At 35.0% G+C, this 17628-nt stretch overlaps 1 protein-coding gene across 1 annotated transcript in view; it reads left to right on the top strand.

Annotated features, from left to right (window-relative positions):
- The window catches only part of ZNF385B (zinc finger protein 385B), an 85937-nt gene that overhangs the window by 47968 nt on the left and 20341 nt on the right, over nt 1-17628 (top strand). The window contains exons 3-4 of the mRNA XM_009082395.1: nt 1818-1928; nt 15842-16004. Coding sequence (XP_009080643.1) covers nt 1818-1928; nt 15842-16004 — 274 coding nt within the window. The remainder of the gene's footprint in view (nt 1-1817; nt 1929-15841; nt 16005-17628) is intronic.

Here is a 17628-nt window from a genome sequence, read left to right as displayed (position 1 = left end):
TTTTAATATGGTACCTCTATGGCAATGAAATACAGTATTCAATGGCGAAAGTTGATAAAAATTCAATCACCTCTCCAGAAAATTTGTTACTAATGCTATTTACAAAATGATTTAAAATGAATGCAGCAAGAAAGCTATGCAGCTGCTGTCCCAAAAAAATTAATTGTCTAATGTTAGGTAATAGATTTGGAGAAGATATTCTTAGGCAGATACAATGCAGTATGTTTCTCTTGGATTTGTTTGTTTGTGTGTGCGCACATATGCGAAGAAAATCCTCCTAAGTGCAGGCTTCTCTGGGAGCTTAAAGTCTGTACTAAGGGAAAATTACAGTCTTTCTCCTCAGGTTTAGAAAGTCTGGAAGCAGCTAATCTACTGTTCTAATTCTTTAACTAATGAATCAGTAACTTCAGCTTTTCTCCCTTCCTTTTGCAAGCAGCTTAGTAGCAAATATTTGATGCTTACCACCTGAGATTAGACAGCCAGGTTTGGTTTCTTCAAACAGAAAGGAAGTCAGGAAAGTAAAGGAAAGAAAGTAAAGGAAAAAAATCCCTGTGACTGCAAAGCAAGCTTCAGAAAATTATAACTTTATAACAAATCAAACTATTTTCTCCTGAGCTGGTTGAAAGACAAAATGGGGAAATGAGAACTTATCTTTTATTATAAACTGGCATTTTTTGCGCTCTCCTCTTCAGAATCCATTTCTCATCTTAAATAAGGATGGAGGACCACACATGCACAGATTCTCATAGGATAATTTGGGTTGAAAGGGATCTCAGAGGTCATATGGTCCAACTTTCTGCTCAGAGCAGGATCAGTTGTGAGACCAGACCAGATATTGTGGGAGTTTTGAATTAGAAAAATATGTTTGACTGTTTTTGCATCAGGAAATGAATTTTCATCTGTTTTCATGCCACATCAAGAGGAATGACATTATAATTAATTGAGGTCTCAGTAGCAGTTATAAACTCTGTTTTCTGAACATCCCATGCCATTCCCCAGTTTGTGCAGCATTAACAAGAGTGTTCTGTGATCTTGAGGGTATTCTAGATTGGTGACCAACAGGAGCCTGGTGTTTAGCAAAGATGTAATCAGTTCTGAGTTCCTGAAAAGGTTCAGTCAAGTTTAGGATTAATATATTCAGTTTTTCACTTATCTCATATTTTTCACGCTGTTAAAATGTTTTCTGAAGTGTGGTAACATTCCTAATACAAACACTCTGTATGTGTTCCTTCGAACTTCAGCCTTCCCACAGGCTCCATCACTCATCAGTTCTGCATGGAAGTGTTTGGGGATTGCAACCTTTTTTCCCAGAAACTGGTTTTTCTAATGGAGCCAGCAGAGGACCTCCTCTCATAAAGAGGTCTCCAGGAGAGAATATTTTCCAAATAAGGGCTAATATTTGTCTTCAAAGGAAAAACATGTACAAATCAATGACAGTGACTTCTCAGGGTGCAAAAGTGTTTCTACAATGTGTCTGTTGGATCAGCAGGTGATAGGGGAGGGCTTTCAGAGTGCTCTTTGCAATTGAGATGTGGTAGTGGGGCCAAGCAGCATAGAGGATGTGCAGGGTTGGGGAAGGAACTATTTAGTGCCTGGTGAGGGTAGCAACAATGAAGCTGCCTTCATAAGCTCTGGCGTGCTACTGGTTCCCTAACCTGTGTTAAATCTAATTATTATGAGGTCTGGAATCTTATTTCTACTGTTTATCTCAAAAAAGCAAACAAAAAACTTCCATCAGAAAGTGTTATTCTTTCATTTTTCTTCTGTACTGTTTATTGCATTGAAAAGTCATAAATTGATTATTGTTTGTTTTCCAGATGGATCCTGTGCAAAAAGCAGTCATAAACCATACATTTGGAGTGTCCATTCCCCCAAAGAAGAAACAAGTCATTTCCTGTAATGTCTGCCAGCTTCGCTTTAACTCTGATGTAAGTATTGCTTGTTTTAATTCCTTTTTTTTTTTTGGTACATTATGTATAATTAATACAAACCTCTTTTTTTTTTTCCAAATGAATCACTCCAGTTATGCCTACATTCTGCTCAGCCTGCTGGGTTGGTATTTTGTCCACTCAGAGGTGGAAGTCTATAGAGGATGGACTTTTGATTTTCTTGAATAGATCTGGCATGATATCCAATGCCATGTCCATTTGTCCATTGATGCAATCCCATTTGACGATGCAGTAACTTTCAAGAGATATTGTAAAAAGAAATGTTTGGGCTGGTTGGTTTGTTTGCTTTTTTTTAAAAAAGGAGGTGAAGCAGACAGAAAAGCTTCCCTGAGTTCTCTATGCTATATTAGCTCTTCTTTCAGAAGAAATAACTTTTTCATACATCCTTGCTGATATGTCTTTCAATTTCTTAATTAAGTCACTCTTCCAGTACCTTTCCTTTGTAATAAATATGAACACTTACTTCTAGCTCTCTTCTTGAGTATGATAAAGTTCAAGGAAACTGTTTTCTGAAGGTTAATTTTAAAAAAATCATTGCAAAAGGGTTGAGTGATATGTTTAAAAAATATATATCCACTTAATGTTTTTCTTAAGTCACTTGAAATTAAAGAAATTCAAGAAAACTATGTCTAAGAAAATTATGACCTTTGACACTTTAAGAATATGTATTTGTTCCTGGAGACTACTTTCTAATGGCAATAAGTTAATAAAAATAAACCCAACTTCTGATTTTTTTTTAATCAAGTGTAAGAAGAAATTCTTAAGTGGTGTGTAAATATTACATATTCTTCTGTTATAATTTCTGTCTCAGAAATAGCTTGCAGACACCTCCTCAAAGCCTTCAAGTACTTGGTGCTCCTATGGGTTTGCAGTAAAACACCCATACCTATTACCCTGGTTTTCTCTGCCTTTAACATTCCACTTTGAAAAGTGTCTTATAAAGTGTTTTCCCCATAAAAGTTTGGCTTTCTTGTCTAGGCTGGTAAGGATTTTGAAGCAGTGCTATCTTAACTTCAAATTGATTTCTAAATCTGTCATCTTTTGACAAGCTTATTAAACTTCCTTTGAAGTCGCAATATCTGCTTAGTTAACCGATCTCAAAAGTCATTATTTTAAATTTAGTTTGCTTGTCTGTCTTCTTTCAGGTTAAGGTTTAAGGGGAAAAAAATAATCATATTTCTGTTCTGATACTTGGTCCAGATACCTACTTTTACTGATTAAATCAAGGAGCCAATACAGTTTTTTTAAATTTCCATGCACTTCCTGGATCTGAATCTTGCTTTTGAGCTGGGCCTTACTGCATCATTAGGGAGGCATGTCAGGCTGTCCCTGCTCTTCCCTCTCCTCCTGAGATCAGGGTCCCTCTGATGATAGGTCCTATCCCTAGAGGAGTCACTCATTTTGTCTGCCCTGACATTCGAGTGGACAAACAGCACTTCAGGCACATAATTTAATCACAACTTGTGGCTCAAAACAAAAGAAAAAGAGCTGAAATCTTATAGCATTTGATACATCTGTCAACCAAGCAGTTTTTCCTATCTAGACTTACAAAGTAGAACAAAAAGTGCATATTATATTCCGCTCTCAATAGTGGCATCACAAAAGCATGGCCAATCTGGAGTGAGTGTATTCAGTACAGTGTCATGCTCTTTCTTTTTTAGTATGATCTACTCAGCTATAGTTACTAGAAAATATCATCCTTTTGTAATGAATAGTTGTGAGAAAGAATGAAACACCATGACTCTGCCACGTTTAGTGCTGAAATGTAGCTCCTCACTTTCTACAGCAGTTTAATTTACTAGGACATTCACAAACAACATGGATATTTGATTTTAGGATGTACTAAGATTATAGCAGTGTTATTAATACCAGTAGATATTTATATATATATCTCTTTCAGTTTCACAAATATTGCATATCCACGACATGTAGGAATATTTGGAGAATGAGTCTTCATAGTGTAGCACTTCTGTTTCAAAAGCTATCTAGCCAAGCATTGGATTATTCAGCTTCTCCTGAGAAGCTTTACATAAGATACTGATTTTTTCCTCCAGGTCCAGTCATTTGACCTTTAGAATTATTTATTTGAGCATGTGTTGCCTTTTTTTTTTCCTGAGAGTGAGATCTTATTTTACTTGGATATTAGTGTCACCTACACAGACACAAGCATACCCCTCATTATCTGCACTTTCACTGAGGTAGTTCTAATGGTGTTTCAACTAAGCTCCGAGGACTTATAGTTCATTCTTAGCTTGTTAAAACCTCTTCACAGAAATGAAAATATGGACTCTCTGCTTGTATTTTTCTTTTGGGTCTCTTTATAATGTGAAATTATGCTTAGGGAGTGGAATGATCTTTAGAATCCATACTGTGTTTGCTGGCTGGGGAAAAAGGGAGTCACATATGTGTGAACTTTGTAACTGCTAAATCTTTCAGAGAATCAGTTCCGTCATGTGACCTCCTAAGAATGTACTGAGAGCCTTTTGAGCAGCATCAAACTGTGTTAACATGCATTAAAACTTCAGCGTAGCACATTGCAGAATGTGATTTGTAGTACAACCACTTCACACTTGCAGTTTCTTCTAGCTCTGCAAGGCTGACATACTTCTTGTTGTTGATAGGCATTTCATTCCTTTGAACTTTATTTGACTAAATTATACAAGTAAATGAAATAAAAATGACAAAAGTAAGCCATTAAGTATTTTTTGTTGTTTTTACTTTTGTTCTCCTAAATTAATGTCACTTGAAAGATGTTTGAAAATCTGACCAGATTCTAGTAGTGTTTTATCAATTGCATGAATAACATAAAGACCAGTTGGTATTCATCTGTGAGAAAAAAATTGGTTTCCTTATGTGCAATCTTTACCTCTTGCTGTGGACGCTCACTGGTCTGGATCAATAGGCAGAAAAAAATTAGACTAGTCAATTTATAGTTGTCAAACCTCCCACTAAATTAATACAGTAAATTGCAAATGTTTCAGTTTTATTTTGCTTGTGTGTCTGCAGGTTTAGCTGTGGTGAGAGTGTTCTGGCATCAGATTCAGAGGCAGGGATTTGCAGCTATCTGCAGTAAGAGAAAGTCTGATACCAGGGGTGGAAGAAAATTTTAAAATAGGTTCTCTTGAAGGTGGGAGTAAACATATCTCCTATTGAAGTTATGCTTCTGTATTTTGAAAAATACATTTGCTAGGATGATCCCATTTTTCTTCTACTATACTGCAATTTGAACAGTGTTTCCTACGTGAACAATTCAGGATTTCCTGGTCTACTGTACTTTAAAAAAAATTAAATTGCAACATGAAAAAACCCTCTGTGTACAGATACTAAATTTGCTCTAGTTTTAGCCTGATATGTCTATCTTCTTCAAAAAAGATGGTGGGTTTTGTCTCATGCTCACAGACATTCACCATCATACTCTATCTCTCCTTTACTAAAATTCTATAGCTGCAGTTTTATCAGATTGGAAGTTGTATTTTTTTGCTAATAAATTCTGGCACAACTAGTTTGAGCACCCATTCCAAGCTCTGTGAACTCCAGAAGAAACTGTAGTATAGAAGAGATGATCCCAGGTCTTGAGAAACAGAAAAATGAAATGCCATCTCTGTGAAGTAACACCTAACTGAAGTCATCTTAATAGCTTGGCCTTTGAGGTCCTTGAGGGGAAATTTATCTGTAAAAGTAGTATCAAGGTGACAACAGTGATAAGTGAGGGAGGTTGTTTCAACAATATTTTGCACGTGATCTACTTAAGATAGTCTAGCTGGTACTCAGAGTGGGATTAGGTGCCTAAACCAAAGTGTCTTGCTGTTTGAATATCTGAGATGTCTGGGACATCCACACCAGGTTGGTTGAACTAACAAAGGACCTGCCATAGAAGGGCAGGAAAGACACCTGAGGACATCCAAATCATATGGGATACATGTTTCTAGCACTGAATACCCACTCACCTGGTTTGCCTTCTAGTTTATGAGCCTTTCTTCTTTTCTTTTCTTTTCTTTTCTTTTTTCTTTTCTTTTCTTTTCTTTTCTTTTTTCTTTTCTTTTCTTTTCTTTTCTTTTTTCTTTTCTTTTCTTTTCTTTTCTTTTTTCTTTTCTTTTCTTTTCTTTTCTTTTCTTTTCTTTTCTTTTCTTTTCTTTTCTTTTCTTTTCTTTTCTTTTCTTTTCTTTTCTTTTCTTTTCTTTTCTTTTCTTTTCTTTTCTTTTCTTTTCTTTTCTTTTCTTTTCTTTTCTTTTCTTTTCTTTTCTTTTCTTTTCTTTTCTTTTCTTTTCTTTTCTTTTCTTTTCTTTTCTTTTCTTTTCTTTTCTTTTCTTTTCTTTTCTTTTCTTTTCTTTTCTTTTCTTTTCTTTTCTTTTCTTTTCTTTTCTTTTCTTTTCTTTTCTTTTCTTTTCTTTTCTTTTCTTTTCTTTTCTTTTCTTTTCTTTTCTTTTCTTTTCTTTTCTTTTCTCCTTTTCTTTTCTTTTTCCTTGTCTTGTCTTTTTTTTTTTTTTTAAAGTGGTGAGAGAGGGAAGCAGGATTTAGTGAGGGGAAAAAGCATTAAGAGAAAGAGAAAATTGTTTGATACCGGAAAACTGGAAATTTAGTAGAGCTCTCAACAAAACTGGAGAAGTGAAATGAGGGGGGAAAAAAGGGACGTGCAAATAGAGAGAAAAAGACTTTTTCCTAAATTAGTTTTTAATGATGTTAACTGGTATTGAATTAGGTTAGAAATCTTAATTTAGGAAGGATAGTGCTATAAGGATTGTTAGTTTATTAGACTGATTAATCAGTATGGTCAATGAGATACTTATTCCAGCCTGCATAGGCTTTATTTTGTTATGCAGAGGAACATACTTTTTTTGCATATTGTTTAAAAATAGGAAAAAACCCAACACCTTCCGTTAACAGTTACAGTTGGATATGCTCCAGTGTATTGGAATAAACACAGTTGTTTCCATCTTTGCATCAAATTATCTGTAAACACCATCTTATCTTTTAATTCCTACATTATGATGAAGCAGTATGTCTTCCAGTACAGCACTGACTAGTGTGTCAGTGAAGTTCAAGCTACAGTTATGTGTTATAATTCAGCTCAGAAAAAATGAACAATATTTCAGTTACATTTACTACCACCAGAGACCAGGCAATAGAAGAGGAAGAATCCTCTTCATGGAACAGATTGTGATAGTGAGTCAGATTTTATGGTTGCTTAAAGGCCACTAGAGCAAGGGGTGTAACTGTATTCCACCAAATAGAAGCAAGACATGCTGAGAGAGATGTAGCTTTTTGCTAAATAAGTTTTCATATCAATTACATAGGTTTGGCTTGTTGATATTAATTATATATACTACAGACATTATAGCAGAAACAAAAAGCAGCCTGAGTGAGATTGCTGAACCTTATGATACCAGTAAGAGGGTCCAGTGGCAAGAAGGCAGGGGGCTCTTCCTATCCCATATGCTGCTTCCTATCCCATATAGACTCCTTCTCTGCTGACTCTTGGCTCATTCTTTCTCATTTGTTCTGGCCACCAGATGAATCTACAGCAGTTTCCTCAGCTGCTGTGTGGCAGTGATGCTCCAGCAGCTGTGGAGATTTGGCCAAACTGTCCCCAAGATGTCTCTTATAGTGTGTTATCACATCTGACATCGTAGCTTGCAGCCATAAGAGAAAAGTGAGTTGTAGTTGCAAGGATACCTGTCTGACTTCTGCTGAATTGCTCTTTTCTCCATATCTGTGAATCATCACTCCATGTTCAAGTAGCTTCTCTGTTCCTCTCTCTCATTACTTCTGTTTTATTGTTTAGTCTGGAGGTTGTCGGGGTTGTTTAGCCTGGAGAAAAGGAGGCTCAGGGGACACCTTATTGTTCTCTATGCCCACCTAAAAGGAAGTTGTAACAAGGTGGGTATCAGTCTCTTCTCCCAGGTAACAAGCGATAGAATGAGAGAAAACAGTCTTGAATTGTGCTAGGGGAGACTCAGATTTGACATTAAGAAAAATTTCTTCACCAGGAGAAAGTTGTCAAACATTGGAACAGGCTTCCCACAGAAGTGGTGCAGTCACCATTTCTGGAGGTATTTAAAAGATGTGTGGATGTGGTGGTTAGGGACATGTTTAGTGGTGAATATGGAAATGCTAAGTTAACAGTTGAACTCTATGATCTTAAAGGTCCTTTCCAACCCAAGTGATTCTGTGATTCTATTGACAATCCACAGAGGTTTTGGACCTTAAGCACTGTACAATAATAACAGTGCTAAACCAGTCCCTTTTCTCAGCAGACAGATTTTCTGTATTCCAAATTCACAAATATATTATGTCCACATGTGGTTTTGTTCTGATTTTTGTTTAGTGGTGGGTTTTTTTGAAAATAGATTGTCATCTGTTTGTCACATCTAAATTAAGTATCTGCTTCCCTCTGCATGCTTTCTGTTTCAGACAAAAAGGTCTTTGGCTGTCATACAGCCTGGTAGGTACCATCTTGTTCATAGGATATAATTTAATTGAAATAAGCTTATGTTTGCACAGTGTGTTGCTCTGTGCATAATGACTACAATCAGTACTGTTTCTTGGTGCTTTTTGTTCTTCTTTTCTTTTCTTTTTTTTTTTTTTTTTCATATAGGAAAATCAAGAGAATACACCTCCTAGGTAGATCAGAAAAAGCAGATGTAACAGTTTGACATTAAGAGATGCTGAAGGTCATCATATTGTTGAATGCATTTAAAGCTAATAAAAATGATGTGATGATAGTGATCAGCTTTTTAAAAAGCCAGAAGGCAAATTTCTGAAGTTTAGGCAAGTATAACCATAAGTTGGCTTTGCAAATATGAATGCTGTCAAAAACATAATGCACAAAATAATCAATAGCATCAAATAAATATCTACAGAGCTGTCATTGTCTTTTGTCAAACATTTCACATTTTGCTTATAAATAATATTATATTGATTTTTAGGGTATGGAGGGTAGTGAAGCAGATAGCAGGTAATTAAAAGCATAAATCTCAGGAGCTTGTGAAGGTAATTTTCTGTTTTGTAGACAGAACTGACAAAATGATGAAAGTTGTTGGCTCCAATATGACAGAAATATTGCATGATTATAGGGTACAGGGTTATAACATGCTGAAACTTCTGCTCACATAACAGCTATTTAACAGAGCTTTTAACTAAGTTTGGTAAGGTATTTAAAATACAAGTTGACTTCTTATGATGTGGCTGATCTCGACAGCTTTTTGATTTTTCTGTGTTCTATTCAATAGTAATCTACCTTAGTATTTTGAGCCATTAGGTTTTAGAAATCCATTAGGAAAATGGAAAAAAATAAAAAATAATGCATAGCTTTGGTGTAAAAAATGTATGAACTGTCTAGTTTCTTCATTTACATCCATTATTAATAGCAAATGAGATAACTGTTTTTCAACACTGCTTCCTAATTTATCTTTTATGTAATTTTTATAAAAGTTATGATTCTAGTCTAAATTCTTCATTATTTATATACTCATATAAATATGCATACTCATACAGGATAGTTCTGACAGGCAAACTATGTGATCAAATATTTGGTAGACCCCTTTCTATTAAAAAGGGAGCTTTATAGTTTAGGATCTGCTGTGAATTAAAATTAAAATATGGTAGGAACATAAGTACCTCTGTGCTCCTTCTATCTTGCATAGTTAGATGCCTTCTCTAACAGGGCCACTGCTATTGTAATCAGCTGGATGTATAAAGGGGGCAGGAGCACAGGTGTTGAGAGGTGATCTTTCTATGGTGGAAATTATGACTACATTTAGGATATGTTAAATTATTTATTTACTTTGAATTTATGTAAAACATCTTTATGGTATGCAGGAAAGATTCCTCTTTATAGATACTCCATAACAGATTTTTTTCAAGATTATCACATATCTGTTCAGTTTTTCAGTTGTAAATTTTCTCTGTGGTTGAAATGTTACTGCCAGAAGCTTTTGTGATATTTTCAGCAAAATATTTTTCATTAGAGATCACCATTGTACTGAGACCATTGTATTGACATGAATGCAGCATTTGAGATAGAATCATAACATCATTAAGGTTGAAAAAAGACCTCTAAGGTCATCAAGTCCAACTACTAACCGAGCACCACTGTGTTCACCACTAAACCAAATTCCCAATGCCACATCCAGATGGTTTTTGAATGCCTCCAGGGATAGTGATTCTACCACTTCACTGAACAGCGTCCTAGAGATAAAATTGCTCTTGAGAACAGTTCCCATCCAGGGTGGAATTCCTGCTTTAAAAAGGTGCAGCAACAAGTGAGAAGAAATAGGAGCTACAAGCCACTATGTTCAGTCCCATTTAGTTGTGGCACAGCTTAACACATGAACCTGGACTTCCCACATGGAAATGTCAGAATCTCCCTTTATTTGTGTATTTCTACTTCTTAATGTCATGCTCTACATGTACCTGATTTTGTATGTTAACTGCCAGACTGGATAATGTGGTAGCAGATTCAGGTATTCAGCTAAAGTGTTGGTGGTACAATTTCCATGAAGACCTACTGAAACCTGAAAAAGTTCTTGATCTCACCCATAGACACACTGAATCTTTAGACTTATTCAAACCTTGCATCGGGTTAACATTCATCTCTTTGTGTAGTAATTCAGTTAATTCATCGTTCACACATCACGTAGATTCTAAAACAGTCAGTTTGAACTGTCAAAATGAATAGTGCTGATTTCAAATATACTGTCAGTCACTGCTCCTGATGGGGTGATACTATGTTATCTTTTGTACTGCAGTCTTGCCTGTATTTCAGAGTTTTCTTAGAGGTAATGCCACTCTCAATGAATCTATATGATCTTATGTTTCCTGCTTATATATATAGCTTTCTATATATGCATATCTATACACATATTTTACTTTATGTAAAGTAAAGCTACTGAGGTTGTTTTAAGCAATATAATATGCTAATGATATTCACATTTATTTTCAAAAGCATGTTTACATATAGAAGATGTTTTGAATTGTTGATGCTTTATTAGGTGCAATCTAGTATATAAGGCTAACAGATGTAGTCTCACAGTTTAATATCCTGATGTTTAGATTTGAAGCTTCATAATTTGTAGTTGAAAGTAGCAATTAAATATAGATTTTAAATAAAATTTAACATTTGGATCATTTTTAAGAGTGGAAAATCTTGTCCTTTCTTACAACCAAGTCATGAATCCTTATAACATAGGCTTTTTTAAAACTTAAAAGAAATAATTCATAAGGTTTGATTGGTTGCAGTTTTTTAATTAATACTAAACGACTGTGAATGGACCTAAAAATCTAGATTGCTTAAGCAGAGGGCAGAGGTTCTGCCACCATTTTAAGGTGTAGAAATTTGAAAATTTATAGGAGAAAATTGCATAAATATTTGTCTGCCCATGATATTCTGAATTGTTTGCAACTTATTTTAAAATACAGGTTTTCACTAAGCCATGATCTTTCAAAGATTTTACATATTCTTAGTGTCATAAAATATGTGTTCTGTTGATGAAAAACTAATGCCAAGCAAATGCATAAACGCTTCTGTGAAATTTAGACTGTCAGTACAAAGGTATTTTTTGCATTTTGATACATAATGTCACATTTATGGCAATGTAAAGCTTTTCCTGTTCATTAAATGTTACTAGCCAGTACATGAAGACTTACTGTGTTTTCTAATCAGTAGGGGTGTTCTGTTTTAAAAAGTTGCAATATGTATATATCAACCTAGTAGACCACAGAGTTTTAGAACAAAGTGGAAATTAGATTTTTCCTTTCAGTTACGAAGTTCTTTCATACAAAATATTTTCTTACTCCACTTTTTCAGTGTCTTCCTTAGTATGCATTAAATTTTAAAATTATAATAATGATAATTCAATGGTGACATTTATATTGACTATATAAGCAATAAATTTAACTTACCATTTTTGAAATTTAAAAAAATCAAATATTTAAATCATATTGAATTGTGGCACAGTTCAATTATTTTACTGTAGAATGGATTAATCCCTACAGTAAATGCAGCTCTGTACACTGGAATAAATTATTGTGCAATTAAAATCATTGCAGTACAAGAGAACAGTGTGATTTCTTGCAGTTACAGCTTTTTTTGTCTTTTCCTATCTTTTTTTTTTCTCAAATATTGTTTCTCTGACACAGAATTTGCATGTTATAGTGGTACTTAGGTAATGTTAATCATGATCAACAAGTACATTCACTTTCCATTTAAAATATTGCATCCCTAAGATAATTTCATTTTATATTTTATTGGTGTTTTATATTAACTGGTAAATTACCTTTCTTTAATGCACATGACTTTTGAACCCTCTGTGTGCAGAACTTCCTTGGGATTATCAGAGCAAATGAAAATAAATGTTTAGCTTCTTGCCTTAACTAAAAATGAAAATTTTGTATGTCATGGCTTATTTCAAAGTATGTTTAGTACTTCAATGGTGTATTCTACAACGGTCATAACCTGTGCTCTATTGCTGTATTTGTCTCATAAGTAAGTTTTAAGTGGTACTTGGAACAAATATGTTTACCTTTAATGTGGTGCTTGTGCAAGTATTTTATAAAATTAGGGTTAGTATTGATCAGGAAATTAAGAATCAGAATAACTGGTACCAGTAATAATCAAAACTTGCAGATTCAGATTCAAAACTTCAGATTCCCTTGCCACCCTTTTTTTCGTTATGACTCCAGAAAACTCCAAAGGTTTATGTAACACAGTTACACAAGACAGTTCCATGTTGATACTGCATTTCAGTCACCAAAAGGCAACTGAATCAAATTATATATCCCACAGTGAGTAAAAAGCAAACTAAACTTCAGGTGTATCTGAAAGGATTAGAAAATAGTGCTTATGTGGCTATGAAACATTACTTCAATACCTCAAGGAATGCTCCTCTAACTTCATGCTTGAAAAGAGTATCTCTGTTTCTACTCACAGACAGAGATGAGTTGGAAGCACCTAAAAATCAAAGGTTTAATGAAATCCAGCCCCTGGAATTGAAACTAGACAAATTTGCTGTAGAAATGTATAGTACGTACTTAACTGACAAAGTGAAGCACTGAAACAATTTTCCAAAGGTAGATCTTCCATCCCTAGCTACTTTCAAATCAAAGCTGGAAAGCCCCCACCCCTCTCCCACCAAAGGAATATGGCTAGTTTGAACAGTATTGGAAAAGGCTGGCTACTTAGATGGTCATAGCAGTACTTTCTGGCCTTATTATGTACAACTGTGAATTTGATAGATTATATTAATTACAAAACTTAAATCAAAAGTGACTCCATTCAGCATGTTTCCATGAAGCTTTGCTTGTGTTTGTGGAAATCTTAATTCTGCCTGGGCTTGTTTGTTCTCAACAGGTCTCATGTACACTACATGAGGACTGAAGGAAGGGAATCAAAGACTGTAGTAGGTTATTACTGATATTGCAGGCATTATTATTGCAAATATCAGCAGAAAGACTTATTATCAAGGAATTGACTTACTAAGTCTTTCTCTTGAGTGCACTTATGTCTCATGTTATAGCTTTGGCCTCAGGCAGCATATGATCCTATCAAGAGCACACATATGCGCAGAGCATAGAGTTCAAATATTTAAAGGGACATCATCAACTTGAGAATGCTTGAGTGAAAAATCTTGTACTTGCTATACACACCTCAATTTTTAGCTTCGCTTTTTGCACACTGTAATGTATGAATAGTCGATTCAATTTTGTTGATGGAAAACACTCCTTCTAGTGCACCATTTAGCAACAGCAAGGCCGAAGAGAAATGGACAAAACCCAGCAAAGGTGGAGAAAGACAGGGCAAGACTCCTGTGCCTGCATAAGGCCCATTGACATTACAGGGCACAAACAGATCTGTGCTTCTCTGCCCACATTCAGAACGGAAGGCGTCCAACCAGAAGTTGACAAGTGTCCCTTTAAGTAGTGCACGTAGTACTAGTGGTATAGCTGGTTAGTCATTTCTTTATAATCCTTAAATTGTGTTTATATGCCTGTATATATTTCAAAGGTTTTAAAATCAAGAAAAAGTTTAATAGCAATTGATGCGTAGACTCTATCCTGTTTTTAAAACAATGTTTTCTAAAAATAGCTCCATGATAGGGGAATTCAAAGTAAAACTAATTCAGCAGCTTTTCGTACTGAAAGCTTGCTTACTGAAATCTCCTATAAAAGGAAAGATGCAGCCACAACATGTCACATACACTGTGTTTTTGAGGTGGAAAGCACCGTGTTTCACCAGGTGTATGATCACTAAAGAAGCTTTGGTGTATACGAACGTCACTCCTCTATTTTAGCAACAGTTCTTCATCAGTTTAAATGGTGCCTATGACTTGTGTGAGGGCTCCAACACGCTGTCTATTCTCCTGTCTGGTGCAGCTGTTTTCTACTCTTCACTCCCACTCTACCATATGATAAAGCTGTTATTGCTTGCTGTCCCAAGGTGACTGTATTGTAATGGCTACTTCCACTGCTCTGAAAACAATTTTCCTCATTATGGCAGCACTCTGTGGAATTCAAGCATCTTAGAAGATGTTATAGTTGCGATTTATAAAAAGCGTGTGACCTGTTTCATGGCTCGCTTCATTTAACACAGTGAACTAAATAAAATAGTCCTAATCAATGGAAGAGAGAGAATGAATGTGGGTTTGCATGAACATAGTAAAACTTTTCTTGCACTGATGTTTTTATATGCCAGGTGCCAAGATGTGATTACATGAAGCATGCTTTCTCTGAGTGTTTTACTTTGAAGTAAATGGCAATATTAACTTTTTTAGTTAATATGTAACCTTCAATAGAGGCACCTAGTGGTGGACATAATTGGAAATAATAATGCAGAGATACTGCTGAATATTACAATGTTATGGAAATAGACTGTTTTGGATAGGATTGTTTCATAGCTGTGATTAGATAAATTAATTTATTAAAAAGGCAAGAAAAAAACATTTAAATTCAATAGCTGAAATTTCCATGCTTTGGAATTTGGATTTAGCATGTAGTTCCCTAGTTTTGCTCCTAATAAAGTAACCTGATTTGTCAAGGCAACTGATTATATGGAGTCAGGAACAATAAAGGGGACTCAAATTCACCAGAAAAAAATGGGCGTTTATTTATGTGTCTAGCTTTAGATGTGCAACTTCAAAACCAAAAACTTTAATAGTAACAATAACAATAACAATAATAATAATAATAACAATTTCTAAAAGCTCCTGTCCTTTCTGTCTTTAAGGTTCCAGTTTTCTCAGTCTTCAAAAAAAATTATTCAAGGCAATTTATAAAGAAGTCAATACTGATAAGTGTTTAGTATTCTGTGTTGTACTTGCTTCTACTGAAGTTTAGAGGCATGGTGTTTCTTCATTACAATTCTTCTTGCTTGATCTAATAGTGAAGTCATAATTTTTCAATTTTCAGTTGTTTCAATTGCTGTTAGTGTAAAGATGAAAATACTCTTATGACATTTGTACTAGATCAAACAGAAGGAAAAATGGATTATTTAATCATGTTACAGCACGGTACATCTTTCTAACTACAAGCAATAGAGACTAGGAAACAGTACATGAAAATTGAGAAACATCTTTCTGAATTGATGTGTTTATATTTGTATAGTGGTTTAAATCTTTAAGCACCATGGAAGCAAAGAATTACATTAGGGGTGACAGAGCTTTAAGTAATATCGAAACCTCTTTTTCCAAGATACTGAAAACATGCAACATTCATAAAAATCCTGTCGTTTGACTATATAAGAACTTACATCCACAAAAAAATGTTAGTATAAAGCTACTAAATTTTTGGGGTGGAATAATATGGTGCCTACTATTGAAAGTGTCATTTTTCTGCATTGTCATCCATTGTATTATATACAAGTACAGAAAACAGTGAGCCTGATTTGTTCTCCTTTGTAGAGCCAGGCCGAGGCCCACTACAAAGGAAGTAAACATGCCAAGAAGGTCAAAGCACTAGAGGCAACGAAAAATAAACCCAAAGTTGGTTCTTCCAAGGACAGCGCAAAGGCTAACACAAGCTGCTCTACCACGCCAGTCACAGCCAACATCTCTGACAAATCAGGTCAATGAAAACTTTTTGTTCTATCATTCTTTACTTTCTCCTTTTTTTGTGTTTGTATGAGAGAAATTGGTTGCATGATAGTGATCCATGACTTGTCTTTCCTAAACTATTGACTATGTTCTCTTGTACAGAATTGATTTGTTTTGATATTGTCAAAGTGCTTTTTCACATCTGTGAAACATCTGGTGCCTCTGAATGCTAAAGTCTTTTTTTTTTTTTTTTAAACCTGTGAAATTTCCTCTTTTAAAGTATGGAGATTGTTCATATGACAATAATAATAGATGGATGTGGGTGGAAGGCTAAGTCTGAGACGTGTGTATTTAGCTGAAGCACAAGAAACCTTTGTAAGAAATTTTTGCTTTCTGAATAGGATAATATTGCTCAAATAGGAAAACACACCTACAGAAATGTGAGGCCTTGTGGCCTGGGTATTTGCTGACTTCAACGGCTCATTAGAGTTTCAACATCACTTCTTTTTTTCTTTTCTATTTTTTTTACCCTCTCCATATTGGTAATCTGAGGATGATCAGCAGCACTAATTGGAGTGGAATTGCTTGAGTCTCTTTCTGCTCTGTGAGTGTTGTATTACTGAATGAAACAGGAGAATTTCTTGAACTCACTGACAGTCTGAAATACTGTTGCTTGTTATCCAAGAGAAGGCAACTACTGTGGGTTACACAACTGTCAGTCCAATAGACTGTGCTGATAAATTTGCTTCTGCCTTAGTAGCAATTTATTAGCCTCTTCATTGGAGCTGAGCTTGACTCAGGTGCCGTAACATAAATTTTTTTGACATGCATGCTGAAAAAAGCCCCCCAAAACTCAAAAAAACCCCATATCAGTGACTATTTGTCATCATTCTCTCTTCACATCAGCATCAAAATTATCTTTGGGTCCTTAGCAATGGCAATGAGTCTCAGATTTTGGGTTGATTTACCTAGCAATCTCAAAAGAGATTTAAAATATATGATAAATATTTTACTCTCTGAAACATCAAAAATAGCTTTGGTTAAGATACCTTACTGCTCCAGGTGTACATTGTGAGAACTCAGCTGCTTAAGAAAAATATCAGTTAAAACTTTAGAGGATTTAACATGTTAAGAATGTATTCTGTTGCCACATAATTGTATAATGACCTCCCTTTCCTATGCCAAAGTTTGAGGGTCAAATGACAAACATTTTGTCATCTTTTACAAACTCCATCATCTTCTCCATAAGTCTGGAGCTATCTTGTGATTCCTTTGCCAGACCAAGGTCTGAATTGAACTAATTGTTTTCTGTGTCATGTACCTAGAATCTACATTCTATATATTCTAAATAATATAACCAATCAGAAGGCAAACCTGCTCCTGATTTTCTTTTATATTGCCCTGTTTCAACAATGTATTGTTTTATGCTATTAATTACTCTGTACAAATTAGAGAGATTGCCATCTGTCTGTTGGATTGTACCACTGCAAATGTTTCTACATTAAAAATAAATCACAGTGGCAATTTAGTTAAACACTGTCTTCACTTTAGGAGAAGAGTGAGATTCTGTGTGGAGAGGAGGCTCCTCAGGGCCTCTTACTGCTCTACAGGAGATTGCAGATGGGCTGTTTAGGAGGATAGAAACCTGCATCTGA

This window comes from Acanthisitta chloris, unplaced genomic scaffold (genome assembly GCF_000695815.1).
Source record: "Acanthisitta chloris isolate BGI_N310 unplaced genomic scaffold, ASM69581v1 scaffold3309, whole genome shotgun sequence".
Lineage (NCBI taxonomy): Eukaryota > Metazoa > Chordata > Aves > Passeriformes > Acanthisittidae > Acanthisitta > Acanthisitta chloris.
This window is presented reverse-complemented; position numbering and strand designations above follow the sequence as displayed.